The sequence below is a fragment of the Hirundo rustica genome, chromosome 3, assembly GCF_015227805.2.
Source record: "Hirundo rustica isolate bHirRus1 chromosome 3, bHirRus1.pri.v3, whole genome shotgun sequence".
In the NCBI taxonomy this organism is placed as follows: domain Eukaryota; kingdom Metazoa; phylum Chordata; class Aves; order Passeriformes; family Hirundinidae; genus Hirundo; species Hirundo rustica.
The window spans coordinates 17,906,788-17,934,581 of record NC_053452.1 but is presented as its reverse complement, the minus strand read 5'-3'; the positions used below and the strand labels follow the sequence as shown (position 1 = coordinate 17,934,581).

General features: G+C 51.4%; 1 protein-coding gene across 1 annotated transcript in view; it reads right to left on the bottom strand.

Moving 5' to 3' along the window:
- ITPKB (inositol-trisphosphate 3-kinase B) overlaps window positions 1-27,794 on the bottom strand; it is a 66,637-nt gene that overhangs the window by 10,655 nt on the left and 28,188 nt on the right. Inside the window, exons 3-5 of the mRNA XM_040059133.1 lie at window positions 4,782-4,881; window positions 3,962-4,175; window positions 855-1,059 (exon numbers count right to left, since the gene is read on the bottom strand). Of these exons, the coding sequence (XP_039915067.1) occupies window positions 855-1,059; window positions 3,962-4,175; window positions 4,782-4,881 (519 nt within the window). The remainder of the gene's footprint in view (window positions 1-854; window positions 1,060-3,961; window positions 4,176-4,781; window positions 4,882-27,794) is intronic.

The following is a 27,794-nucleotide window of genomic DNA, read 5'->3' as shown; positions in this document are numbered from 1 at the left end:
AGCCTGAATTACTGCAAACACATTTTCACAGAGCTCCCCGTGGCTGCCAAGCCAACACCATGCCCAGGCATGGGATGAAACCCCTGGCTCAAGTCTGATATTACCCTTAATTCACACTGGCTGGTAACAAAAGGCATAGGCCATTGCTAATGTTCATGCAAGCAGTATCACTAATACTCTGTGGTTACAGACCTGACTCTGTTCAAGCGCCCTCCCAGACACCTTTCTCACTGCAAAGCCTCCTTGGAGAAAACACTGAAGCGTCCTAGCACCTCCAGAAATGTGAGTGTTGCTCTGAGCAAGGGCAGTCAGCAGGTTACACGTGCATGCAGGTGCTGACACAAAGTGTGTGTGGGACAGCTGTGTGTGCTTGTCCCATTTCATAGGGCTCAGCTGCTGAATCTTCCTGGACAGGCTTGTAAACACATCCTCCTTACTGACTGTGTCTAAGCTCACAGCTCCAACCACAGATTGGCACACGCTCAAGCTGGGATTTGGATTAATGGCTCAGCCCAGTGGCAGAGCAGAATTGAAAGCAAACAACTAATTTGAGTCCTCAAGTTGGAGGATGGCACCTTGCATTTTGCAGGGAAGGAGAAATTACCCCAGCAGCTGATGTAATGAGATTATGTCCAAAGCCATCCTTTTGCATGGATGCCCTGAGCTCAGCTGCATTCTCAGAAGAGCAGCAGTGCCCCCTGAGGTGCCCGTGCAGTGGTTTGGCTGCAGGGGCCGGGGATGTCCAGATGTGACCCGCTCCCACCAGCAGCCTGCTGCGTGCGTACCTCTGTGAGTTTGGCTGGCAAGCACTCCCAGCAGCTGATCCCCTGCTCTGCACGGCTGGCCAGACTCACCTTGATCCCCTCGATCCTGAAGCCCAGCGTGGCGGTGGAGCTGATGGTCTCCCTCCACTGCATGTAGCGGGGCTTGGTCACTGCCCGCAGCACGTTCTCCTCCTCAGTGGGGGCATCGGGGTCCACCTCAATCATCTTCTGGTACATGTCCTTCCTCAGGCTCGGCTTCTTCCGGGCCTTTATCAACTCCTCCTCCAAGTACGTTCTGCAGGGAGTGAGGGGGTGTATGAGCAGGGCCGCCACACCAGGTGCCCTCCACCCACAGACAGCCCTCGCCCCAGAAATCAGGCTGATCCGGGGTAGCTGATCCCTACGGAGTAGTGCAGCATAGGAAATAATGGAGCAAGCCTCATTGCAGCTGGATTGACCCTGATTTTGGTATCGCTCCATCATCAACACCCGGTATCTTTTTGGTTCATCAAGGAATCGCAACCAGTCTGGCAATAACAAGGGAAGTTATTTCTCACAGGTGCTCCTGGCCGTGCTGCTGCTGCCCCAGCAGCCTCCTCGTGCCACCCCTCGTCCTGAGGGGCCCATACCCTAATGTTCAGGAAACCTGAGCTCTCACCTCAGCTAAACATGCCTTTCAAGATATGCCCAGGAAGCTGTGCACGTGCTCTGGAAGCCAGCTGAGTTGAAGGCAAGAGGACATTACTGCGTCCCATCCTTCAGCATTAGCTGCTGCTCCCTTTGCGGGTCAGCCAAAGCTGCTCCTGTGCCTCTCCTGCGCTTCTCCATCCCCCCACTCTGTGCCCCACGGGGACTCTGCCTCACCAGATGCTAAATGGGGTGTTTTCACACAGGATTGTTCCACTGATGGTGATGGTTTTCCCCAGTACAGGTCTGCTTCAAGTGGACTTCCTAGCAAAAGCTTTCTCTACAAGATGAAGCACAGGAAGGGATGTAACCTTGGCCAGATGCTTACCACCACCCCAGGTCCACAGGGTGCAGCCAGGATGGGGGAATGGGGGAAGGAGGATGGAAGGTGCAGAGGAGTGTGCAAAGACCTTGGTTTTATCCATACTTCAGAGGAGCACCTCTCTGTGCCAGAGCACGGTGGTGGAAAAGTTCTGCACTCTGGCATGCATAAAACCATCATCCACAAAGTAATGCTTCTTGTAGCAATTATAAACCACCACGGAATTCCTCTCGCAGCTCCCAAATCAACCCTGGCTCTGCCTGGAAAGTGTCCAAGCCCTCTTCAAACAACCCAGCAAGCTGGGTGAGATGTCCCAGCAAAACAAAACAGGAATGACCCTATCTGTCACTGTTCTATACCTCCCACTAGCCATGCCCAGCTCTGCGGAGGGACAGTGCCCTCTGCCCATGTCCCTTGTGCCAAAATCCCAGCACCCAGTGTGTGGTTCACCTCAGAACCAAGCAAAACAAACTGGGAGTGGACTATGTGAGGCAGTGTTCCTGTGTCCCACGAGGCAAACTGGTGCCTTTGCTTAGGGCAGACATCCCCAGGCCATCAGCCACTTTGAAAAATACCACAGGTAAAAGCAATGCAGGTCTTTGGCTGAGATCAGCAAACCCATGATTGGTGCAGATGGAATAAAACAGCAGAATGAAGCAGCAGCATGCTAGAAGTGCCGCTCAAACTGCTCAGAGAGCTAGAATTTCTTCTTATGAGAATGACACATCATCAATCTCTGTGGCTTGGTCCTCCCCATTGCCTCAGGCTTGTGCCATCACCAAGGCTTAAGAAAGTTGTTTAGGAGCGACTGGAGTAGACTGCCACTTCCCAAAGCCAGGTTGGCATAAAAAAACAGACCTGTATCTGCCTGGCAGCAAGCTGCTGGCTCAGAGGACAGGTTTAATAGCCCTGATCTTTAGGTTATTTGCTCAGCCATGGGGATGCCCCATTCCACAGCATTAACTCCATTCATCCTCTCTCTCCAGCTCTGCCCACAGCACCATCTTATTTCAGGATGACGATGCCCAGCACCCCTGCCCCCTTGCCTGAGCTCCAACACCCCAGGTGCATAAATCATCTGACATGCGTTCTGTGCACAGGAGGCTTTCTTCCTCCCAGAGACAGCCGCAGGAGCACTTGGGCAGCATGTCCAGCAGCTCTTCTTCTGAGACCGAGTCCCGTTTCCTTCCCACAGCAGCATGTGTGTGCCAGCCGGGGCCACTTGGCTGCGCCGGGCCCTCTGCCCTTCCCTCCACCCCTCCGGTGGAAAGTATTCCCCGCCTCTTCCCTGCCGACAGCCCGGCACGCCAGTTCGAGTTTCACATCGGGACTCAGGAGGGGAAAAAAAGATTCCTCCCTCCCACAGAAACCATCAGCTTTTCCAGCAGCGCAAGCGTCTCCACCATGTCTGGGCTGCGCCTTTGCCAGCGAGGGGGGTCTCAACCCTTCCTGCCACCAGCCGGCGGCACACCCAGGGCCCAGGGGCGGCCTCAGGCTGCTCCAAAGCTGGCAGCCACCTGGGGTCAGCAGCCCTGCTCACATCTGCTCTGGGACACCCTTGTCAGCTGTGGCACGGCTCACTCAAAAACTGCTCCTGGCCGAGCAGCCTGGGATCCTGGTGGATCTGGAGAGCTGGTTCTCCAGAGGACATGGGTAATGTTGCTCATCTGTTAGGAAATATTTCAAGAGCTTTGCATGAAAGGCACTGAACAGCTTAGCACACGCATTTTATCCCTCCAGTGCGCATCAGAGCAAGGGCTGAGCAGAGGGAAAATTTCTCGCTCACTGAAACTGTGCCTTTCAAGCGTCTTTATTTCACCCCTCTGGCACCCTGGGCAGGATCTCCTACACCCCATCCCTTGGCTGTGTCCTCATGTGGCAGAGAGGATCTCTGAACAGCTACTGTGCCGTTCCCGTGTACCCAAACCCAAGCAGAGTGCTGTCCCCCGCCACACCAAAGCTTTCCCAGCGTGCAGGACAGTCAACGAGCGGAGGAGGAAGGAGCCTGGAGTATCTTTTCTGTACCCAGGTTTCTCCATGGCTCTTTCATGGTAGTGGCCGAGCTTTACCTGAAGACAGGTGAGCCTGGCATTCTTAACTGTGTGTTTCAGGCAGTTTTACCTAGGAGATGCACTTATTTTTGAGTATCCCGTCTTAAAACTCAGAAAGCATCCCCAGTGCCACTCACCTGACCCCCATTTTGCAGTCCATAACACAGGGGGAGTCAAACTCAGCCAGCAGATCTTCCATCTGGTTGTATCGCTCCCCATCCTTGACCACATCTCCGTGGTAGGCGGGGACATAGGGCTTCAGGACATCGTTCATGAGGCGGTCGAGGCAGCGCTGCTCCGATTCACAGTGCTTCTTCAGTATCCTGCCATTGGCTGCCGCCTTGAAACTACCTGTGGGGGACAAGGGACAACGTGGGACTTGCTTTGGATGGCGGGGAGATGATGCTGTGCCTTCCAAAACAGGAAGGGCAGCCCAACTCCTTGGAAGTCCTTCCATCTGTACCTGTGCCCAAAGGAGTCCCTACAGGCAGAGACTGAAAAGCTCAGGTTGTTAGAGGTTTATGAGCAGCACTGTCACACCACAGAGGGCGGAGACCCGTCCTGCAGCACCCAACACGTTTCCTTCACATCCCCTCTGCACTTCTCAGTAGGAGCACATCTTTGTGTCTACGCACATGTGTGAAGCACCTTTGTGCTGGGCAGCATCACCTGCTTTGCAGTGGGTCAGGAGGTGGGCCTGGCTCTCACCCAAAGCACCCAGCTTTCTGCTGTCTGAGGAAAAAGCAGCAATAACACCTGCTGGCCCTGGGAGACTGAAAGCCCAGAGCACCTTCACACTACCCCTGCTAGCATTTAGGTAAGTCACTCTCCTGGGCTAGAGACTGGGAGCTGCAGGCTGTGACGCTCACGAAGCAGCCTAAAACAATTCAGGCTAACAAAGCTCATTAGGATAATGAAGGGCCCTGCCACCACTCTGTCCCTTCCCAGGCTCCGTACCTGCGTGCCCCGCTAGCTGGATCCAAGGGTACTTCTTCTTGAAAGACATCACAAACGGGGACCAGTGCACCATATTCTTGATCTTCCTCCATGACTTGCTCTGAGGGGAAAAAAAATCATGAAGGTGAATGCGATGTTTTAAGTTTTTACTGTCTGTAAAGTCACTTCAGGCAGCCTGCAGCTGTTTTGGACAGGGAAAGAGACACCACAGCCAGCGCAGGATGGAAACAAACAGAAAATCTGCTCTTTTCCCACTGTGCTGTGCCAAGCTGGAGCCACTGGGCCTCAACTCTACATTTAAAAATCACGAGTAACTTCACTAAAGCGGATGGCGTTACAGCGTTGTTCCAGTTGGCTGCTCCTGCTGCAGAGCACCCAGCCATCCGCACTGCCGCGTCCCCGCTCCCTGCATCCCTCTGCGGAGCAGCAGGGACATTAACCCATCCCTGAGCACCGCACTAGACCACAGCAGACGGAGCGGGGAGGCAGCCCAGGACTGCCATCCGGCCACAAAGCCGAGCTGCAGTCCTGAGGGGAACAAGAACACAGGCACACAGAGGCTCCCCGCCTGGCTTTTGTTCCCCCTGAAAGGCAGCTGCTGTGTCCATTAAGCTGGCAACCCACGTGCGCTGATCCGCCCGCTCTGGCCCATCTGTAACTACAGTTCAGAGAACAATTCCCTCCTGACATGTTGTGTTTCTCACCAGATAGATTGCTCAAAACTATTTACATGACTCTAACGATGGCTGCGCTGGACGCAAGCCTCCCTCAATGGCTCCTTCCTGCGAGTTTTTCCCTGGATTGTTCTAGGGAACACACCACCAGTAAAAGGCAGGGGATGACCTCTTATCTTGGCCCCAGAAGGTGACGGCACAAACAAATTACGCGAACGATATACAACGGCAACAATGGAAAAATGCCTTCTTGCGGGAGCTGGGACAAACAGTGTAGTCCTTGGCTGCTCCGAGCTTCTGGGTTCAGCTGGAAGCCAGCAGATAAATTATCCTCATTTGCTCCGCTCTGAAGGCATGGGAGGGAGCCTTCCAGAAAGCCCAAGTAATCTCTTCCTCGTGTTTGGAGAACTGGCCCCTGTTCCAGTAATGCTCCACAGACAGGCAGGGAAGAGCCAGCAGCCCCAACCTGCAGTTTGGATGCTTGCTGGGGGTGAACTCACAGCGCAGGAATCCGTGCTGGGAACTGCTGACATGTTTAAATGGCGAGCAAGAAGCCAGACAAAGATGTTAGCGTCTGAAGCGTGGAAATTACACCGGGTTATCCCTGCGCCGTGCACCAACCCGCTGGGGAGCAGGGAGATGCAGGGGCTGCCCAAGTGGTGGGCAGGACAGGGGTGGGAGAGGGAAAGAACAAAGGTCCTTCCCCACCTCGCAGCCTGGGAGGAGCAGGGCAGCCCTTCCCTGGAAGGCTGCCCGTGGCCGGGAGCGTCCCGGCGCAGCCTGGCACTGGTACAGCCTTGCAGCAGTTTGGCAGGAGCTGTCCCAGCGCGGGGTGACACCGGGCATCCCCTTCTCCCGGGCTCCTCTGCGCCATGGGCTCGCTCTGCCGCTCTGCCGCCGTGGGCTTGCTTGCTTTGGCAGGGGGGTCGGGCAGTTCCCTACCTGACATGAGGATGAATGTTTTTATTTCCACACGGAGTGCCAGAACTTGTGTGTTTTAGCTGTTCTTTGTTCTCCTTCTGGCAGAGAGCAAAGGGGAAGCGGGGGGGTGTCCCCTCCTTTTGTTTTTAAAATAGTAACATCAAGTCCTGGCTGATGTCATGAAAAAAGGGGGAAGAAATAGTCTCCGGGGGAGTTTGGACTCTAAACGAGTGTGACCCACCTCCTCTAAAAGAAGGACTCCTCACTTCACTTGCAGCACAGCATCGTAAGTCACTTGGTCCCAGGAAACGTGCCAAGGACACGTGCCTTCCCAAGCCAAGATTTTGGGTTTTGGTGGTTAGAGCTTTACAGTAAAAACCATGAGGGACTTCAAGGTGCAGGCAGAATGGAGGCAAACAGTCCCCAAAGCAGGGCAAGCCACTCTGGCTTCTCCCTGCCAGGGCTTTCCCAGGAGTGACGCTCTCTATTCCGGCACTGCTCCCAGTGCAGGGCAATGACCCTGAGTCCCCTGGAGACACAAAACACAACAACAACCCCACTTCTGCTGATCTGAACGGGACAGAGAGCCAGTCACTCAGCACAGCCACACGACGAACAGGTAGCACATCCTCACCACCTTTACGCCAGAGGGAAACGTTTTCATCCATGCCTCACCCACTTTCAGGCACACCTTTAGCCAGGTATCTCCAAACCAAGTTTTAAGGACATGTGTAATGACTTCTTTAATGGTGAAGCTTGAGGCAGACTCATCCATTTCAAGCCACTCCCAGCCTGCTGGAGATCGACTGCAAGGTCAGCTGTCACTGCCTCAGGGGTGACCCACGGTTCTCATTCACAGAGCCCCTTTCCCCCAGCTTCACAGGGGCAACCACTGGACACTAACAGGGGAGAAGAGGAAATGTTGTCTCTCCGATTCCTTCAAGAGTCATTGGATTTTTGTTTTACACCTGAGCCCCCTCCCAATGTAATAAGGGAAAGTTTGCTTCATCAAAAGGATGCTGTTCTGTTGTGAGAGTGCTCAAAAGGCTGAGTTTTGCAAGGCACAGCTCCCCTACTAAACCAGCAGCTGCATGACTCCATCTGATCTCTGGGACAGGCTGCAGAGGGGGATCACGGAGGAGCAACACTGGTCAATGTCCCCAGGAATCCTGCCACTCCCCTTGCCTGAAGATAGCAAAATTCTCCCTAGGTAGTGTTGCTCCAAAAAGTCATCCTTTGTACTTTCCCTTGAGCCCCAAGAGAGATGGGAGGTGGCTTTTAACCATCTGCAGGGTCCTTCACCCTGGCAAGAGGTCTCTGCTCAGACTGATGTGCATTCAGAGATGTCAAAGCCCACGGTTTGGGATCCCGGTCATGCCAACCCCCACGTCAGGCTCTGCAACCAGCCACGGAAAACCAGAGCCACGAGGTTCACACCACTCCAGTCTCACTCGACAGCCACATGCAGGAACAGCCCCTCTGCTGCCTCTTGCCTTGCCCGGTGCTATTAATAGACAAAGGGAGTATTAAGGCTATTTACAGTAAAGAAACCTTCTTTAACACGGCTTGCTGGGAACCATAAGGTCATCGCCTCCGGGCTCGTCTGTAACTTTTGGTTTACATTTCAAGGAGTTATTTGCTCACGCATCCAGGAGCACAGGCACAGCTGTAGGTGCATGGAGGTGTTGCCTGTGGTAACTCCCTGAACTCAGACTCAGAAAGGATTTTTCACCATACCAGAAGAAACAGTTCTGCAGGTGAAGGGTTCTTCTCAAATGATACATGCTCTTCTCACTTGCCTGCAAGGAGGTGAGCCCACAGGTGGTCATTTTGAAAGGTGAACACATTTCCAAGCCTTTTGCATGACCAAAGCCTGCACCTGATGTGGCACCCTGGCACCCAGCTCTCCCTCAAATCCAGCTCCATGGTTGCTTTGTCACCCAGAAAACTCAGGAAGCTGTGTGGACTGACTGCACTCCTGCACAGGCAGCAAGAGCACCGAGCCTGTATAAGCAGGGAATATGCACGAGGCGTCTGATGCAATTCGATGCTTTTTATTTAAAACCTGGTTCAGCATCAGCAAATGCCAGCTGATTAGCTGTTAAGTAAATTATTTGGTGACTGTGGAAATATATTTAGCAAGGAATGGCACTGTTTTCCCTAATAGTCTGCCACATGGAAAAGAGGCTTAGCAACTGCAGAACCAGCTCTAAAAAAGAACTTCCCAGGGTTTATGCAGCACTCTGCTTCTGCCTCTGCCCTCTTACAGCTTTTTCTCATTGCACAGAGCAGTGCCCCAAGCCAGGGGTGGGATACAGGCCAGAGCAGTTAATCCCTCCCAGTGAGCACCCACAAATGGTCAGAGGGAGAGGAGTGTTGGGAAAACAGTTTTATCTGCTGTATGTTTAACTTTACTTATCTGAAGCTTAAAGCAAACTCTAGGCTTTCCCCATCTGTCAATAGAGCTTCGTATGGAAAGAACAACACAGGAGAACTTAGTGCCAGCGCAGAAGGTCAGGGGATATATTGTGTTTAATTAGATTAAACAAAAAGTGACTGATGAGCTCAGTGCTCGCTGTACATTTTCTCTATTGCATATTTATTCCTTTAATGTCTGCTCAAAGGAGACGTGCCTTTCTCGGCCTGCCTGTTGACTCCTTTTCCCAGCACGGACACTGGTGGAATTTGACTGGTGTTATTCCCCATGCATGGAGCCAGCAGGGTGTTCTTCCCTTTCCATGCATTCAGCCAGAGAGATAGGCAGTAACTGATTTAATTTGCTGAAATTATGCTTTCCTATGGTTTTATGGGACCAAACGTTCCTGGAAATAGCAGGAGCTGGACCTGTATTTTAGTGCTTTTTATTAGCTAGAGCATGCATGGTTAGAGGCAAGATAACACAGCTGGGCCAGGGGATGGAAAAGAGTGGGAACAGCATTAAATTAATGACTTTCCCAATTGTGAAAAAAACTTCAGCTCCATTCTCCCAGGACAATCATGAAATATCCTAGGATCAGAAGAGGTGGAGGAAAACTGTGAGGAGACAGTAGTGTCATCAATGCCCGCTGCTTCCCCGGGCTTCACTGGAGTTGCTGCAGCCCAGGAACTTGCGTAAGTGACACCCAGGCTTTCCCTCGCCTTTGGAGAAAGCCCTGCTCCTGGGGGCTTCACTTCCAGCTCTTCCAAGAAGTGACATGAAGCTGCGGTGTTGCAGGCTCCAAGATGTTTCACTCACAAGTAGGAGGGTCAGGTGGCCAGAGCCTTTCTGCTTTAAAAAACCGAGGCAGCAAGAGCTGAGAAGGGCAGACTTTGCACCACAGAGCCCTCCTCTTTAATAACTAAATGAGTGGCGGGAGCTCTTGCCCGCAGAGCTCGCTCCGTGCCAGCCTGCTCCACGGCCATCCACACACAGCCAAGGAAAAAGAGGCCATTTAGTTTTCCATGTTTCAAAGAATGAATGTGTTTTCATTTGCTCTTTAAAAAGCAGTTAAGGTTTCCCTAGTGATGATTGTTTCCCTTGACTGGGAAAAACCTTGTCACTCCAGCCGCGGCGGGGAGGCCAGCTTTGTTCATTGTGCTGGGCGCCGCGGGCCGCGGGGCAGAGCTGGCAGGTACCACAGAATGCCTCCTCCTGCCGCGTCCCGGCTTGGGGCTGACCAAAATGCAGGATCCCGGCTGAAAAACCTGCGCTGTGATAGTGCAGAGCTGGGGCTATGCTCTGCTCGGCTTCGCCATCTCTCAGCCCCTGGCTCTCTGTCCTGCCAACAACAGAAAGAGCCCAGTGACCGCTTCAGCACGCACCAGGCTGTGACCACTGGCCCTGACGCTGGCAGCAAGTGACAGCCCATACTTTGAATCGTCTTCCTCCTACACAAACTCTTCTCATCCTTGCCGATGCCTCTGCACCACAGGGCAGCTAAATAGCCTTGTTTTGGCCAGAGGGGCAGCTGGAGGAGGGGCTTTGAATCAGCGGGCATTTCTTGATTTAGTTACAAAAGGCATAATGCAAAAGTTTCAGCAGCGCCACAAAACCTGGCAGAAGCAATGCCAGTTCCACATCCCACAGACGTCACTGAGCAAAGATAAAGTGAGGCCCAACATCAGACTTCACTGAATTTAATACAAGGAAATACAGTGAGATGACTGACAGGCATTTCTGGGTGCCTAGAAATTCTAGTGCAAACTCCCAGGCCTCATTAAATGAATTATTTTGATGGCCGTTGTATAGATGCTGCTCTTGGGGTGTAGATACTTCTGTTGGGGTGTAGCAGCTTCCGCTACTTTCCAAGGTCTCCATCTCATTTAGATTGAGAAAAAATCCAAAATGTGCGCTCTTTTACTTTAAACACTTTGTTTTTTATAATAGTCTTGTTGTAGCCAGGAAGGATTTTGCCTTTCACAAGAGAGAAACCACTCCGCTCTGGTTTTGTGAGGAATGCCCTTTTCTCCAGTGGGATCGGGGAGCTGTCGCACCAAGACCAAAGATCTGGGGTAGAGATAAAACTACTGCTTCTCTGCTGTCTGCAGAGATCAGCATGCATGATAGAGGAACCTCAGTAAAAATGTGTAAAAGCCAGGAACATCTGCTCAGATCACGGAAAAAATATTCCAGTGTATTGGAAAAAACCAGGAGCCTGTTGCAGGCTCCCTCTTCCTGCTTCTGATGAAGGCAAGGAGAATTAGAAACAGCAGAGGCAGATGAGTGAGCAGCAGCCCTTCAGCTTGACCTCCCCTATGACAATGGAAGGAAACAGAGCGGCTGTGGGAGCCGGGAGCACAGGAGTCACCCATCGCCTGGAAGGACATTTGGAACCTCCTCACCCACAAAGCACGAGCGGAGTGGAGCAGCAGAGCAGGAGCCACGCCAACACCACACTCAGGGGAAAAGAGGACAGGTGGTGTTAGACCTCTCTGTCCAGTTTGGCAAAGAAGGAAAGAAGACAAAAAAGCCTAAGTGAGAGCGAAGGCAAAGCCTGCACTGGAGCTCAGAGTAGCTGAGCCTCAGAGCTATTGTTGTCTCCATGAGACATTTCTTCTGGTGGAGAGCCATTACTGAAGCAAAGCTGAACACCCCCTAATGCAGATCAGCCACAACTGACCCTCCCATAAAGCCCGTGGAATTATTAATTGCCAGCATCAGACACATTCAGCCTACCTTCCTGAGTGGGAACCAATCCAGATCTCTGCAAATGTATTTGTTACTCATTATGTACACACCAATAAGATTTGTTAAGCAATTTTCAGCTTGGAAAAGGTGAGTAATTCAGAAACAGCTAATCACTTTTGGTGCACTGCTACTTAAGCTGTACAGTGCTTCTTCCTCAGAAAGCAGCTAGCCTCTAAAAGTCAGCCGACTATAAAAACCCTTGCTGGTAGCCACAAGTGGGTCTTGGTGAACCGATTTGTGAGAAGAGCCCCAGAGCACTGCAGCTCATTGGTGCAACACGCTGGTGCACAGAGCTGCAGGCAGCCAGATCAGGCGTCCAGCTGAGAGACGGGATGTGCTGCCCGAAGATCTGACCCTGTATCCCTCTATCAGGGAACTTGTCATCAGCTTTGATGGAAACCGCTCTGTTTCCATCTGGAGACTTGTGTTTGATCCCTTTCCCAGTTGCAGGGTACTCACCACTGTCTTTCTGGTTCCAAACATGGTTTCAGCTCATCAGCTCCTGCAGCAGCACAGCACACTCTGGGGACATGGGCTCTTGTGCCTGTGCTGCCTCAAGCACTTCTTCACCCTCATGCTGCCAGCAGGGAGGGATCCCTGCAGCCTTCCCAACCCTACCCCTGTGAATCTTGAACTGTTTCTAATTCCCACATGCTAAGAGCAGGAGCTGTGCCCTTCTTGACAGCAAACAACTGCATTGGTCTCTGGTTACTTGAAGTCCAGCTCAGCTCCCTGCAGGCCAGAGCTGCAGCTTAGGATATATGGAAGAGATTCAGCTCCTAAAAGTCACAACAGAAGGTCGTGGTTTGGTAAGGCACAGCCTTCCTGCAAGAAACAACCCAAATACAAAACTTGTGCTTGCACATGGCAGGGATCTGGGACGGGAGCTATAGGCTTTGCCATTTCCTCTCAAGGGATGAGTCAAACCCTGAGTCCTTTGGGAAAGAGGGATGTCAGCACAGGGCACGTAGGGAACACATGCAGTCAGACCAGCAGATGGTAAAAGTCCCAGTTATTTCCATTCTGGCTGATTTAGACTGGCAGATAGAGTTAATCATAGGACAGGGGCTGCCAAACACCCTCTTCTACAATTTGAAGGTAAGTTTTTAGAGATTTAAACTAGGATGACACATTTACAGTCTGCCTGGAGGCACTTGGGTCAGAGACACCAAACGCAGGAGTAACCGCAATGAGTGGAACAAAGCAATACTTTTTTCTTAATACTCGGGTTTTTGAGTCTGATTTCTTTCTGTCAGCTTCAGGAGGCAACCTAGAAATCTTGGTACTGGACTAGTCTGCTCTCTGACAAGGGCTATGACATGAACTGAAATGCCCAGAGCTCATGTCCTCAGTAAGGGGGTGGACAGGGATCTCCTCCCCCCACAAGGCTCGGAGCAGGCACGAGCTCTGTGTGATATGTGATGATACCACATCACTCATCCTTCCAGTCTGGCATTACCAGGCAGGGAGGACACGGGCCAAGCAGTGACTTCCAGTGCTGCAGTATTTCCTGTGGCATAGCACAGAGGGCATCGATACAGACACTGTACATGTAACACCCTGGGAGCACAATGCCCATGAGCATTGATGATACACAAGCAAGGTTAACCAAGAGAAAGGCCTGGCTTGTAGACTTGAGTTCTGCTCTTGCTGAAACCCCCAGAATTTCACACTGCTTTTGGACACAGAAAACCTATCCACTGCTGTTCCCCTGCTCTGCCCACTCATGGAGTTAGATCCCTGCCCTTCTGCTGTTTAACCATAACTGCACTTCACTTTGTGGAGTGTGTGCATGAGAAATCTCTTTCCCATAAGCATTTGCAAGCAAATGTTCAGATGTTTTTAAAGTGCCTTCCATGAAGTGGGAAGGCAGAGCTGGAAGGGAAGAAAAGAAAGGGCCAAGCTCTGGCTGTGGAAATCTGTTTAGAATAGAATTTTTTTAAAATTAATCATTAGCGCTGACTATGCTCGCATTTACTGGGTATAGGAAGTGTAAAAAGGTGATTTAGAAGAGCAGTTATAAGTTTCATAAACATGACTAAACTCTAAAGCTAAATGTTCAACAGGCATGACCTTTTAATTCCCCTTTAAATCAGTCTAGCACTTTCATTTGTATTTGGAGTCCCTCATGTTTGGATAGCACTTTGGTGATTTAAAGTACTATTTAGGAGTTTTATTGTCTGTCCTGCTTTGGAGCTGGGACCGCAAATCCTCCGCTAAGTGTCTGGAGGAGTTTCTGATTACATAGGAGCTGCTGGGAGCACCAGCCTGTCTCAGCCATGGCTCCCCAGCACTCCCAACACATCGCCATGGGATGCTCCCCTTTTCCTAGGCAGCTCCTAAATATCATCAGCAACCAGCAGAAGCTCCTCCAGGAATGGAAGTGCAGTTTGAGCCTCCTTGGTCTCGGGTCCTTACAGAAGGAGCACAGTAGAAAGATGATGGCTTTGGGAAACCTCTTTGGCCAGAGAGAGGCATTGCAAGCAGCCAGGAAGCCACAGCCATGCACCACGCAGCATCTTCCTTGCAGCTGCAGACCTGCTGTATATGCACCAAACAGTGCCCAAAGCATCTTCCCAGGAGACTTAGCACAGCAGCTCAGAGGGTTTGGTCTTTAAAGAGCACTAAGAGCTACTAAAAAGTGGCCTAAACCTGAAGGCAAAGAGAGATTTGTTACAGGCACTGTGCACTCACAGAGCAGTCTCCCTGTGTGCTGCAGGTAAGGGCAGGGCAGCTCAGCTTTTCAGCTCTGCATTACTCCTGGCACCAGGGCTTGTGGGCATACACAAGAAGTCATTCCATCAGAATGAGAGACACAAGCTCCTTCATCATGGTCAGCTTCCCAGCCCACCTTGTGGGTGCCCTGAGACTTACTGCCCCGCCAGCTTTCCAGCCACACTGCCCTGAATGGATACGGGAAGCACAAACCATGCACTTTAGAAGCAGCTGCTTGTGGGGATTCCTTCCTCAGTGGACACATCAACCACAGGCTATGCTAGAGCCAGGGGCTCCCAGGAGCACGGCAAGACCAGCTAATTCCAGGGCTTCAAACACGGACCGTCTCACGTGCTCAGCTTCTCATTCCCAATTCTCCACACAGTTCTCAGGCTGAGAACTGTATCTGCATTTACTTCAGCTAGATTACGCCATACTATCCATCCAGATCCAGATCCAGCTGCACTCTCTGCCAGGCAGGGTGCTCCTCACTGCCACGCCCAGGAGCAGGCTCACCCAGCCTGGCGAGGACAGAGGGTGGCACCGGCTCGGCAGAGCCAGAGCACCGGCGGTGAGCAGCCATACGCCATGTGGGACCCTGGAGACGGGGATGGAGGGAGGAATTCATATTAACAGCACACCTCAGCTGCCCCCTGGCCCGCTGCAGCAGAAGGGCTGGCAGCGAGCGGACCTCACACAGAACCAGCAGTAATTTCATCCTCGGCTTCATTTTCGGAGTCAGAGCCCTACGCGTGCCCCTTCACCATTTTAGTTATGAGTCATCGAAAAATGTCAGCTGTAGCTCCATAGCTCGGCTCCTGCAGGGCCAGGTACATACCTCTGCTGCCAAAGCCAACGTCCTGCCACGCCTGCCTGCCGGGAGAGCATCCGAGGAGCCGCCTGGGCAGCCCTGTGCCGGGGGAAGGCCAGCGCGGCGCTGGGAGAAGAAGCCGTCGCGGCAGCAGGCAAGGAGATTTCTTCCTACACCGCTTCTTCCACGCTGCCTCTGAAGCTTGCGTGCAGAGCTGGCGAGCCCTGCTGCACCCCGGCACTCCCCTGAGCCCTTAGGGAAAGGAATGGGATCCTCAGAGACACGGGGAGGGTTACCCAACCCTACATCCTGGTGCGGCACGCGGGGTTGGATTTTCCAACCCAACCGTGTGCTGACACGCAGGGGTGGGGCGGGGGAAGAAAAAGAGGATTTCAGCTGTTAACTCCTAAGAAATTGAAGAAAAAAACTGATCACTCCTGTGATGGCCACGATCTCCTGTGAGCTGGTACATGCCATGCTGCAGAGGCGCCAGCCAGGGGAACAGCGGGGTTTTGGTGGGAAGAGGAATGCAGGGGCCGGCAAAGAAATTTGCTGCTTTGGTGCACGTTCACAGCCTTAGACAGGGTGCTGGGGAGGAAAAGGTTTCTCTAACTCAAAAGGGAAATGCTCATCTGAAACAGGACAATGGAACTTTCTTTTGAGTATTAATAGCAGAAAATCACCTCTGCAGTGGCTGTGTGTTGAATCCCTGGGCGTGCAGCAGGGAGAGGATGCTTGGGGGAAAACACCCTGCCCCTGCCAAGTCAGCTCACTCGGACCCCAGGAAAGCTCTGGGGGCTGATGCTGGCACAGGCACAAATGGGGACATGCTGAGGCTTTGGGGACAAACACTGCTCAGTCAGGGCAACAGCAGAGGTGGCCCTGCGTGGGAGTCCCGGATGTGGGAAGAGAGGGTCTAAGTTCTACAGCAATGCTGACAACACGCTGACCACAAACAGCTTCACCCAAGGATCACCCAGGCAATTCAGGTTCATAAAGACAGATCCAGAGACCTGATCGCTTTTTTGGAAAAAAAAAAAAAAGTGAAATTGTTTCTAAACTAAATATTTCTCTTGAAAGAGGCTATTTTAAGGCAAGTGAAATGACACAGTGCGACATCCTTTAAAGAGGTAGAGATCATGGGTTTCATATTAAAACTGAGATAGTCTTTCTTGGAACAGCACTGTTATGGTTGAAGAGTATTCTTGTGAATTTTCTGGTCCAAAAAAGGAGACAGAGATGAAAGGTAGTTATCTCTAGCCTTATAAGAGCAGTCACTTGCAGAGGCCATACAATGAACACGTTATAAACACGGGTGTAGCATAGGCAGAGTTTAGCTCATTGTGTCCTAGCATTTCTAAATATATTTTGTCTTGAGGGAAGAGCAAGGGAGAAGAGAAATGAATATAGGGAAGACGCCCAGTCTTCTGAAGCACTGGGTTTTCCATCAAGGCACAAGCCCACGATCTCTGAGGCTGCATCTGTGGGTAGCAGCCAGCTGCTGAAGTCCTTCTGCTGCAGGCAGCTATGTTTAGCTCCTCTTAGAAGGTGAAGGAAGCAGAAGAGGAGGAAAAAAAAAACTTAGTCATCTTCTCCCTCAGACATTTTGCTGTTCATTTACTTCAGCAGCACATGAAGCACTTAGTCACTCTGTCTCCGACAGGCTTTTTCTATTTTTATTTTTCCAAATCAAAATAAAAAGAGAAAAAGGAGGTTCCTTCCCAAATAAGCAGCTAGTGGAGGAGGCTGGGGGTGTGAGCAGCGAGTGACCAGGACTTCACCCCACAGCTCAGCGGCTGCTGCAGACACCCTGTTTGCAGAGAGCAGGAGGAAAGAGGGCAGGCGCTGCCGCTTCCTCTCACTCAGCGACAGCTCGACGAGCTGCTTCAGCAAGCCAAGGTGCCAGGCATCCTCTGGAGCTAAGGTCTGCTTCGTGCCCCTACAGGCAGCTGGCACCCGCCCTCACAGTAAAATCAGTGTTCTAACACACAACTCATGCTGCAGGTGTTTTCCTGCAGCAAGGACTATCTTGCAACCCAAGCCAAGGCATGCATCCAGCTTGGACATCCTCCACTCTCCAACCCAGAAATACAGTGTCAGAGAAGCACTTCCTTTGGGGTTGATTTTAGTAAGCCAGCCACCGCAGCTCCCGCATTAGAGCCCTTAAGGACAGAAACTTTTGTCAAAACCGGCTTTGTTGAACAGTGTTTTAGAACACGGGAAAACTGGTGCCCTTCCTGACTCCTCTCATCCTCAGGAGCACAGAGGGCCCTTGACACCATCCCTTCCTGCAGCGAGCCTTTTGACTGTGAAATGCAGGCACCAACACCAAGGTGCACACTGGTGCTGAGATGCAGCCTCAAAAGGGGGAGCTTGAACAGCAGCAAGAAACAAAGTGTCTCGGAATGGAAGCGCAATCTGGAGCTGGGCATTTGGTTTCTCTCCTGTGCCTGGTATCCTGAAGGGTCTGAGGAGAGGGAGGCAATCCCCCAAACTCTCATCCTTTCTTCCCCCATCAGAAGCGAACCCGCTGGCATGGCAGTGACCCAGTGCACTTAGCAACTGACTCAGGATGGGGTTTTTGGAGGGCTCAGGAGGCACCCAGATGGCTCACAGCTTCCTGTTGCTTCAGCTTTACAATAAAGCAACATAAATAGATCTTCATTCTTTGTTGACATTTGATGCCGTACAGCAAAACAGGCATTGTTAACCTAAAAATAGGAAACGCCGTGGCAGCTTTGAAGAAATTCAGCGTTTTTCCTGTACTGATGCAAACACAGTGGCCGAGTGCCAGATGCCTCTGTCCTGCTTTGAAGAACAACGAAATTCTTCGTAGTGCTCATAAATCACCGCTTTGTTAGCACACGGCAAGCTCCGGTGACACCAGCAAACCCTGGTATTTCCTTCTCCCTTGTAAGGGAGGAGGGGGATGCTTAACGCTACATTTCATCCCGGCGGAGACGGACAGCCCCGCGCGCCTATTGCCGAGCGGAGCGCAGGCGGAGGTTGCCAAGGCAGCCGCTGACGCACAGCCGGGCCTCACTTCTACATTTTTCCATGACACGGTGTTGAAGCTTGCAGAGCAGGAGGTAGCTTTCCTGAGCGAGCAACTGAGAGATCAGCGAGGTGGCAGGGCTCGGCAAGGCATGCCGTGCGCCACTTACACCGCGTTCGAAAGAAGGAGTGCGCCAAAGCTGCCTTGTTCGGAACAAATGAGTGCACGTTTTCAGATCTGGCTCGAAAAAAGGGAACACCTACTACTACACCTCTCAGAGTGCAGGTATAGAGCAGTCAAGGCTCCAAGCAGAGCGAGGTGTGGGTGGAGAACCAAAAATTCCGGGTAGCTTTCCCTGGGAGCGCAGGGGTGACTCTTGGGGGAGGATGGGCTGACACAGTCCTGACTCCAGCGCGTTACACGGGCACCTGGGCATGCTGGAATCAGGGCAATGTGGCTGTATAGCACAGTGCCTGTGCTAGTACACACTCTTTTCACTGGGTCCTACCCACAGGGATGCCCATTTCACTGCTGTGCCATCATCCCCAGAGTGATTTAAGGGGGCTGAGCCAGCCCTGCTCACGCTTGGGACGAGCCTCTGCCTTGCAGCATGGATGGGGAGCAGCAGCACAGCCTAACCAGCCACAAGAGAAGCTGCTTGCCATACACACGGTCTCTCTCAGCTCCACGCTTTGGTGGCTCTCAGGATCAGGTCTCTCCAGAAGTTCTTTTAGCTCACGGACTGATTTTAACCCTCCTCTCCCACTGCTGGGTGCCAACAACCACAGATTGGCACTCAATCAGCAGCTTGGGACAGCAGCCTGCCCAGCTTCTGCACAAAGCCAGAGCTATGTGACACCTCTGGTCACAGCTTACTTACCTCCCACGCAGCTGGAAGCTGCAGGCCAGGCTTGTGAGGTATTAAATGCCACCAAACACAACAACTTATGCAGTTTTTAACCACCTCAGAGCCTCAGAAATGGGCATCTGGGGAACATCAAGCCATTTTTGGGCATACCTATTTGAAGTACAACTCAAACGTTTTGGGGGATGGAGTATGCTTGTTAGAAGTTCAGCTAACTGTTAAACAGTTTTACACAAGGTGCAATTTCATCATGACAATTCAGGATCAACATTTTAGGGTGTGTTGCCTCTTTGGTTCCGTTATTTTCCTGCGTTCACATATCTGTTTGTCCTTCCCCGGTGTGGGCAGAAGTAGCAATCTCCGCATTCCTTGCAGGGATCTCCTGCCCTGCAGAGTCAATTCCCCCACCACTCTGGGGCACTGTGCAAGTACTGGGAGACTGCAGCTGCCTCACACAGCCACCCCTCCTAGCAACGTGCTGGCTCACTGTGTGGCAATCCCATCCGTGCGGTCAGGGACCAGCAGAAAGGTGCAAAACTAAAGTGTTAGTTCAGTGGTACTGAATCACGGCTTTGGAAACAGCCCCTGTCTGAAGGGGAAAAAAAAGGAAAACACCCTATGTGTTTCCAAGCTCTTTAATTGCTCCTGTTGTTGATTAGGGCTAGAAGGAAGCTACAGACAGGGTGATCACTAGAAGTTCCTGATATCTCCCTTCTAGATTTTCTATATGAAAAACAAGTCCAGGTCTCTACAGAGAAGTACTGAGACCTTCACAGTCTTGGAACAAAGGATGCCATGATCAACTCGAAATGACAAGTTACCTTTAGGAGCTTGTTGCTTTTTGGTGACCTTGCTGAGCCCCACTGCTTGGCTCCGCTGTCTGGAGCCACTGTTTGGCCTGTGGAGAGCAAAACCTTATTTTTTACTGCTAAGTCACAACTCTGTGCAACAGCATATAGCTGCCAGGGCCTCTCAGGGGTATAACTGGCCTTACAGGATCCCTGGCCTTACATGGAATGAGGAGGAGAGATTTGCAGAAAATGAGCCGTACTGCTTTGCAAATGTACTATACCTGGCACCTGGCAATCTACTAATAAAAGCAGTATTTGCATTTTTTTGCATAAAACCAATTTGGATTCACTGTTCCTTCACCTGCGCAAACACCAAGACTCTGCATGAAAAACAAGTTGGGAGGCTACTGATGGAAAAGTGGCATTTGCGATGCTACCGCTTCAGGAACTACTGAAAATGTCTCATGTGCTCCCTCTTAGAGCAAAGAGTTTCAAACCATGGCCACCACAAGACATTTGAGTCCCAGTGACAGCCACGTCACCGGGGGAGGGTCGCACCTCCTCCCCACTGTACGCTGACACTACACACCTAGGATGGCACAGCTACCTAGGGACACATCCCAGGACACCATCAGGGAGAAGGATCCATTTCTCCTGAGCTGGCATCTCTGAAATGTCCAAGAAAACTGCTGCCAGCACTCTTCGTGCACATGGGGCCTGGGCCAAGGGCACGATTGCCACCCCAGGGTTCGGTATTGACCCTACACCAGCGCTTGCACAGCTCTGCACAGGAGCTATGCAAATGTTGTGGCTAAATCTTCTCCATTCCTAATCACAAGTGTAATTGTCTATGCAAAGCAGGAGTGCCCAGATAGTGACTGCCTGGGCCCCTTGCCTCAGCCTGCTCACCCCTGCATGAGGGGAAGGCAGGGACCCCCAACACCCATGCTCCAGCTCATGAAGGTGGATGTAAAAATCTCACAAGACCTAAATCTGTTAGTAGTGCTGTCCAGGCAGCAGTACTGTGGATGCAGAGGAAGAATCAAAAAATCCATAAATAAAAGTATTTCAGCTTGGCTAGCACATGCCTATGGAAACAGCAGCACAGGTCTATCCCGCTTATGTAGCCACTGGCACAAGTAGACATGGCACAAGTGGAGGGAAGGTGTCCTATTTTACTTAGATTATAAACAACTGTAAGCTTTTAGGGCATTACAGTTAGTGGTTCTGTAATGGAAAAGTTTATATGCTGGAAACAGTGTCTTGTTAATGAGCTAAGGTATTTTTAGTATTTTTAATAGCTACAGGGTGTTTGAGATATTAACAAAAAACGTGTTGATGAGATGACTATTTGTAACACCTGCTGATGTGCCAGACAAGAACAAAGTATTCTCAAGTCAATGACTGGCACATCCCAGAGAGTGGCCAGATGCAGGGAGGGTAGAAGAGGAGGTTTTTGTTTTCTGTGTAGAGAGATAGTTAAAAAAGGATCACTGAAAGCATTTAGAAAGTTTTAGCTGTGGCAAGCAACTCTTTTGGAAGATGCAGGTCCCATTAAGAGGTTGTTGAGTTTAAGCAGCTCCCAAGGAAAGGAGCAGAAACACTCGCAGAACTGAGGATCTGAACAAAATCAGGAGGGGAGCTGCAGCCGTGTTTCAGCTGCACAGCAATCAGTGCTGGGATTTGGGACTGGCAGCAGAGCTCACTGTGAGGGCTCTTGGTTTCAAGTGGAAAGTTTCAGATGCAGGGTGATAGGTAATGCTCATGTGGGGCACCAGCCTTCACTCCACAGCACTGTTGCTCCCTTGGGTGAGGACAAAAAAAATTAACCGTGCCAAGAGTCTGGTCTCGAGAGCTGGATTTTGTGAGTCAGTCCTGGTCTTGTTGAGTCTCCCAATCCCATTGGAAACTATGAAAAAAACCCACCCTCTCTTCAGACAAGCCTGCCCTTTGTGCACTAGAGATCCTGTTCCGGTGGCGTGGGGCCCTTTGCCACTCCTATGCTGCTTTGGGCTACAACGGGAAGGCTGTGATTTGGGGAACCACCCTGCCCCAGCTGGGCACAAGACAACAGCTCCTGAATTGAAGGCATGTGGTAAATTCACCCTGGATGTTTCCCTTCACAGAGCCCTGTCTGAGCAAATTTCTGGAGCCAGCTCTTAAAGTCTGCAACGTTTAAAGCACCCAGGAGTGTTGCCTGGCTGCAATTTAACCTTGTGATAGTTTCAACCCATGTAAATGAAAGCCATAGGGGCAACTAGTGCCTTTCAGCCCTTTGAGAGAGCAACCATGCCAACAAGCATCCTATATCAGCGGAGCATCCTATATCAGCTGAGCATCCCATGCTCAGGAGCCATTAACATCTGAGTCAGGGGAAGGAGGACAGAAAGAAATGGAATATAAATACCCGAGCTCAGGGTTGGATCTTTGCCCCTTGGGTAGCTGCATGCTTTGAGAAAGCTGAGAGCTGCACACAGTGGTTAAGAGTTGATGCCAGAGCTGTGATTACTCAAATTAAGATGGCACTTCAAACCCGAGGACTGGTCCCACCATGCACTATGCTACATCATCTGGGCACGTGCGGCCAAAGACATTTTCCTTCCTGACCCATTCCCATCCCACATACACAGTGCTTGCTGCTCCCCCTCCTCATTTTCTGCTGGACAGACAACAGAAACTCGACCAGCACCTCACTGTGGCCATCTCTTGCAAAGGAGAGAGCCAAGGAAGAGCCAGATGTTCACTGTATCCTTGCCCTTGCACCAGGGCAGCCCTACACAGCCAGGGTGTGATGCTGATGGTGTGCCTGGCAGCCAGCTCTGTCCCTGGTCCAACAGCAGCCAGAATTCGCTGTACTATCACTTTGGCACACTCCTTCCTTCCTTGGCAAGACAGGCCAGCACTAAACTTTTCCATTGAGACGGGTAAACAAAGACTTTGCTTTTTCCCCCGTTACAAAGTTTAGCCCAGGAAGTCCCACGAGCGCAGCTGCATCCAGCACGTATATCCAAAATGGCTCGAGCTGCTGGCAGAGTATGGATGTACAAAGCCTGATACAGGACAAAGCTCTGCCCTGGAAATGCACTTCCACCAATGCGTGGAATTGCACCAGAAACATCCTGTCCTTCCGCATGAAGGCCAAATGTGACCCTTGGCTGGGGTGGATTTCCCTGCCACACACCGTGCGTCAGGGAGGACACATTGTCACTAAGACTGTCAGAGCCAGCTCTGTGTCCTGGCTCTCCCCTTAACTCCCCAGAGCCCCTGGAAGCCTCCCCCTGAATTGTTGTCATGTGTTGTCCCAGTACACAAAATGCACCCTTGGCAGGACACTGAAATGCAGGTACAGGAAATTTTGCTGCTGGAGGAGCCTGGCTGCCCCAGCCAGCCTGAGGACAGAGGCTGGAAAACTGCCCTGCAAAATATCTGTGCTCTGGAGTATGGAGCAGTTTGCCTCAGGGGCAGCAAAAACACAGGGATTTGCTGATGGTCATTTTCTGCTATTAGAGCAATAAATCCATTCAACTGTCAGCCAAAATGCCAGAGAAAAAGAATGTGAGCTTAGGGAAAACAGGAAAAAAAAAAAAAGTGTTATTAGTTGAAAATATTTTCCAGCAACTTTTAGAGGCAGCTCTGAGCCCAGCACCAATCAGTCAGAAAACGCGCTACCTCTGAACCCATGCCAGGCTACCCCTGTGGCTATTGTGCTTCCCCTGGACTTCTTCACCCTGCACAGAGGTTTGCAAACTCCAAAACACTGGGAATTTCATCTGAAGCCCTTGAAGAAGATAGCAAATGCAGACTGTGCCCTTTCCCCTTCCCAGAGAGGAAGGCAGGCTACGAGGTTCAAGGGCAGCATGAGGTGTTTACTATCTGTGGAACTGGAGTTGTCCCAAGCCTGCATTTTGCTCGCTGAAAAATCATTTCCATTTTACTGCATTCCCACTTGTACCCCTTCTCTTACCTCTCTTCCCTCTTTGGTGAGCTTTTCTGGATGTTTTCCAACAGAGGACATTGTCCTAGTAACCCTCAACTGGCTTGTGGGGAAAATGCAAGGCAAATCGGCCAGGTGAGTAGGTATGTGGTGGCTCAGCTTCTCTTACAGCCAAATCCCTACTGCTGCCTCCAAAGGTGCCTTCAGCATGGGCTGCTGACAGCACAAGGATCCAGCAACTTGTGATCCTTTTGCTCAGCAGGATATTTCCAGCCACTATACTGGGGCTGCCCAACTGCAGGCAGGAAGCTCTGCCCCTGTCCTGTTCCCAATAAAAGCACAGACATGGAGGTGTAAGGCTGGAAAACTGTTAGTAATCCCACTTCCCAGGCATCTGGGGGCTCTTGCCTCAGCTGCAGTCCCCCGCCTCGTGTTGCAACATGCTCTGGCTGCCTGGTGGGAGCCAGTGACAGCCAGCTCCAGCATTCCCACTCAACGGCTCGCTCCCTAAGGAAATGAGCTGTCAGGCCTGCACAACTGGGATGACAGCTTCCAGTTGTGCTGTGCTCTCAGCTTGCAGCCCATTCCCGGTGGATGGGCAGGTTCCTCGGCTCAGGTACTTTCCCCAGGTCCAGCAGGCAAGCTGTTCTGTCTGACCCCTGCAGCTGATTTTGGCAGCTGTGAATGGAGCAGGTCGCTCCGTGGCTCAGTGCTTCTCTCAGTGACCAGGAAAGATGGATCAGCGCAGCGCAGGGCTATCAAACTGCTCCTTCGTGCCAAGCACCCCCAGCTCACGCTCTGAGACACGGGAGGTCCCACGCTGAAGTGCTGCCAGACCAGCAGAGTAATCCTGTCACCAGAAGGGCAGTGGCCCCTCTCCCCGTGGAAAAGAGTGACTTTCCAGGACCGGCAGGATGCCTCTGATTGGGGCCGAGCAGAAACTCAGTTGCAGCAGTGAGACTGAGAGGCAGGAGGGCAGGAGCCAAGGGCCCTGGCACTGGTGCCCAAAACATGGGGTTGCTGTGGGACAGTCTCTCTGGAGCACAGGGCTCACCCCAGGGCTCATCTTCAGGAAGATGATGTAGAGCCAAATGTTCTTCAGGACAGACCCATGACGAGTTTCTTGACCTGGGACTTGACATGGGACTTGACATCCATCACCGCTTTCTGAATTTAAGGCCAGGCTGTGCTATCTGACCACATTCACACTGGGGCAGGGTGGAAACTGAAAGCCATGGTGATGACCCAGCTGAGGGGAAAGGAGGAATCAGCTCGATGCGCTGCGATTTCCGCTCAGCCCTGTTGATTCCTGCAGTTACTGAAGTGGCACTGTTTGTTGATGTAACAGGGACTGACTCAGTGGGAACAAACCCCGAGGGAAAGGTCCTTCTGAAATATTTGTTCCTATTATTTACTCTGTGGCTTAATCAGACATCTCTACAGAAAAATCAGCAATAACCTCACCTCGTAATTTGCTGAAAATGAGGTCACTGGCCCTGATTCACTTACAAGGGGCTTCGTAAGAACCAAAATGCTACAACAGAAGAAAGTGAGCCCACGTCTTCCACATCCCAGGACTGTCACCACCTAAAGCACATGCTTTGAATGCCTGAGTGGAAACACACGTTTGTTTTCTTGTCCTGGGACACACCTTCCCCGGTTGCGTATGGCAAACAGGGAGATATGAGAACACGCATTTTTGCTACAGCTGCATGAAAAGCCAGGTGGAGATGAATTGCATATCCATGCCACATATCATCAAGATGTTCTATCAAACACAAAGCTCTGACAAGGAAATGACAAGATTTGGCTTCATCCTTCCACTCTGATGCAAAGCTTCATTTGAACTTTAAAGCTTATCTTTGCAATGTTGAGCATGAACATCTGCAATTTCTATGGGATCTAGAGGAAACCTCACAAGAGCAATCTAGCAGACAGCCATTTAGCATAACCACATTTCTAAACTACAAGGCAACCATATTAAATCAGGTTCCTTTCAACACACACAGAGAAGAAGAACAGGAAAGGCAGAGGCCCCAACAGCTCTAGTTTGAGACTCGTGTTTCATGCAAGTGACATTTTTCCAAAACATAAGCAGTAGGTAAAAAGCCTACCCCTAGATTGATTCAACTTTACCATTACTTTAAAAAAGCAGTGCAAAACAGCCCACCCTCAAATCGGTCGTGAGCAAGTAGAAGGTCACTGGCTTGCTTGAAAAGTCCTTGTCTCCCCACTCCCAGCGCCCCAGCGCCTCCCAGCCGGTTATCGAATGCAGGCTTGTAGCGCCTGGGGTCTGGCAATAAAGAATGTGTTCAAGGAAAGTGGTTGGGTTGGCAGCTGAGATATCAGCAGATAAATGCACAGAAAAGAAAGTTACAGCCCCCCAGAGGAGCAGTTCTTTAATGCCATTCCCACCTGATGAGTTTCCCCTATTGTGCAGCTTCCTTGAGGTTTGTCTTAGATTTTTTGATAAGATACTGGGAGTTTACATACTGAGGAATTGTCATCCTTGGGAAGCGTAACACACGAGCATTAAAGCCTCTGAATCAGGTTTTTCAGATTCACACAAGTACTTCTCTCCACAGTTCATTACCTACAGTGAGTAGCTTCACAAGTCTAGGCACCCACGCAGTGCCTTCATGCTGCTACAAAGGCACTGTGTAGATTCCTAAACTCATCGAAGGTCCACCGATCCTCTCTGGGCTGTGGGACACAAACAAGGCCGCGGGGACCTACAGGAACCCAGAACTCCTCCCTGCCCCTAGGTGTAGAGGAGGGCACATGGATAAGACTGTGAGACAGCCACAAGTGCTGCAGCCCATGTGGAAGGAGGCAATCCTGATTTGCCAGGTGCCTGCTGATCCCTGACACCTCCCTCTGCCCCATTTTGCTCTGGCAGAGCAACCCACGCACAGGATTCCTTCACAGCTGAGACAGCTGCTACAGCTGGCACAGACACCCTGGACCTAAGGGGTGGAGATGTGCAGGGCCACTCATCCAACAAAACCCAGAGGCGGATTTTCCATCTGTGTTTCTGGGTGGTGCCCCTCAAGAAACAGGGAAGGCATTGCAAAGTCATTTTAATCTGGTAAGCCTTGCCCCTACCTGATCTCATTAATCAATTCCTCTCTTAGAGAGGCAGTAATTTCAATGGTATGCTGCTAAACTCCTTCCTCCTCCACTCCTCAAGTGATCCAAAGGTGCTTTACATACCACAGCACCTGTTCCCGGATCAACAGGCAGAGCATCTGCCTTCTGCTCTCCACTCTCCTCCACCAGTAAATCCGGTATTTCACACCCTACACGCTCACACTTGTAGGTCCAAGCAGTGAACTTTTCAGTTTTAGCCTTGATTCATCCTTTCTGCATAATTTCTCCCCAGACTTGTCCCTTGTGCAGCAGGACATAGAGCTACATCTCCAGCAACAGCCCCACCATTTCACAGGCTGGGGCAGCCATCCCTCCCAGCAAGTTACTCGTGTTTTCCGAGGAAATGTGGCAAGCACTAATGCCTTTGTTTTCCTCCTACTTCTGAAGAAACGATTGCACTCGGCATTTGTCACCCGCAGATCTCCCTGACGATGTGGGACATTCATTTCTTCATCCCCATGGGACACGGTTCCATGGACTCTGTGCAGACAGAGGGGTGGGCAGGGAGGACACAGCCCTTTCCAGCGAGCAGTGGCACCTGCCTGTGAAACGTACCAGGGTGTTTCTGCTGGGCTGCCCTGCACGGCAGACACCGAGCACTCAGGAATTGAGTGCTGACTGAGATGAGGCAAATTTCCCTTGTCCCTGCCAGCACTTGTGGGGGTGGCCCTGGCACGGCAAACAGGCAGCGCCAGGTACCAGGAAAGCACAAGCAACAAAGGGTCTGCGTGGTCCAGCACAGAGTGGAGAGGGATGAGGAAAAAGGGTGGGATGTGAGGAAAGGGGAAGGCAGAGTAGCCCCTGCCTGCTGGGCTGGAGAGCTGAGCACTGCCCTGCTTCTTCCCCGCCACTTAACCCCAAAAATCCTTGCACTGCCAAAACAGCTTCTTACGACATCGGTTCAGTGGATATCAGCTGTCCTTGAGAACAAAAAATATCTCTGCAGCTCAAGCCAGTAAAATCTAAGTTGCAGGGTGGTGGGGCTGTGGG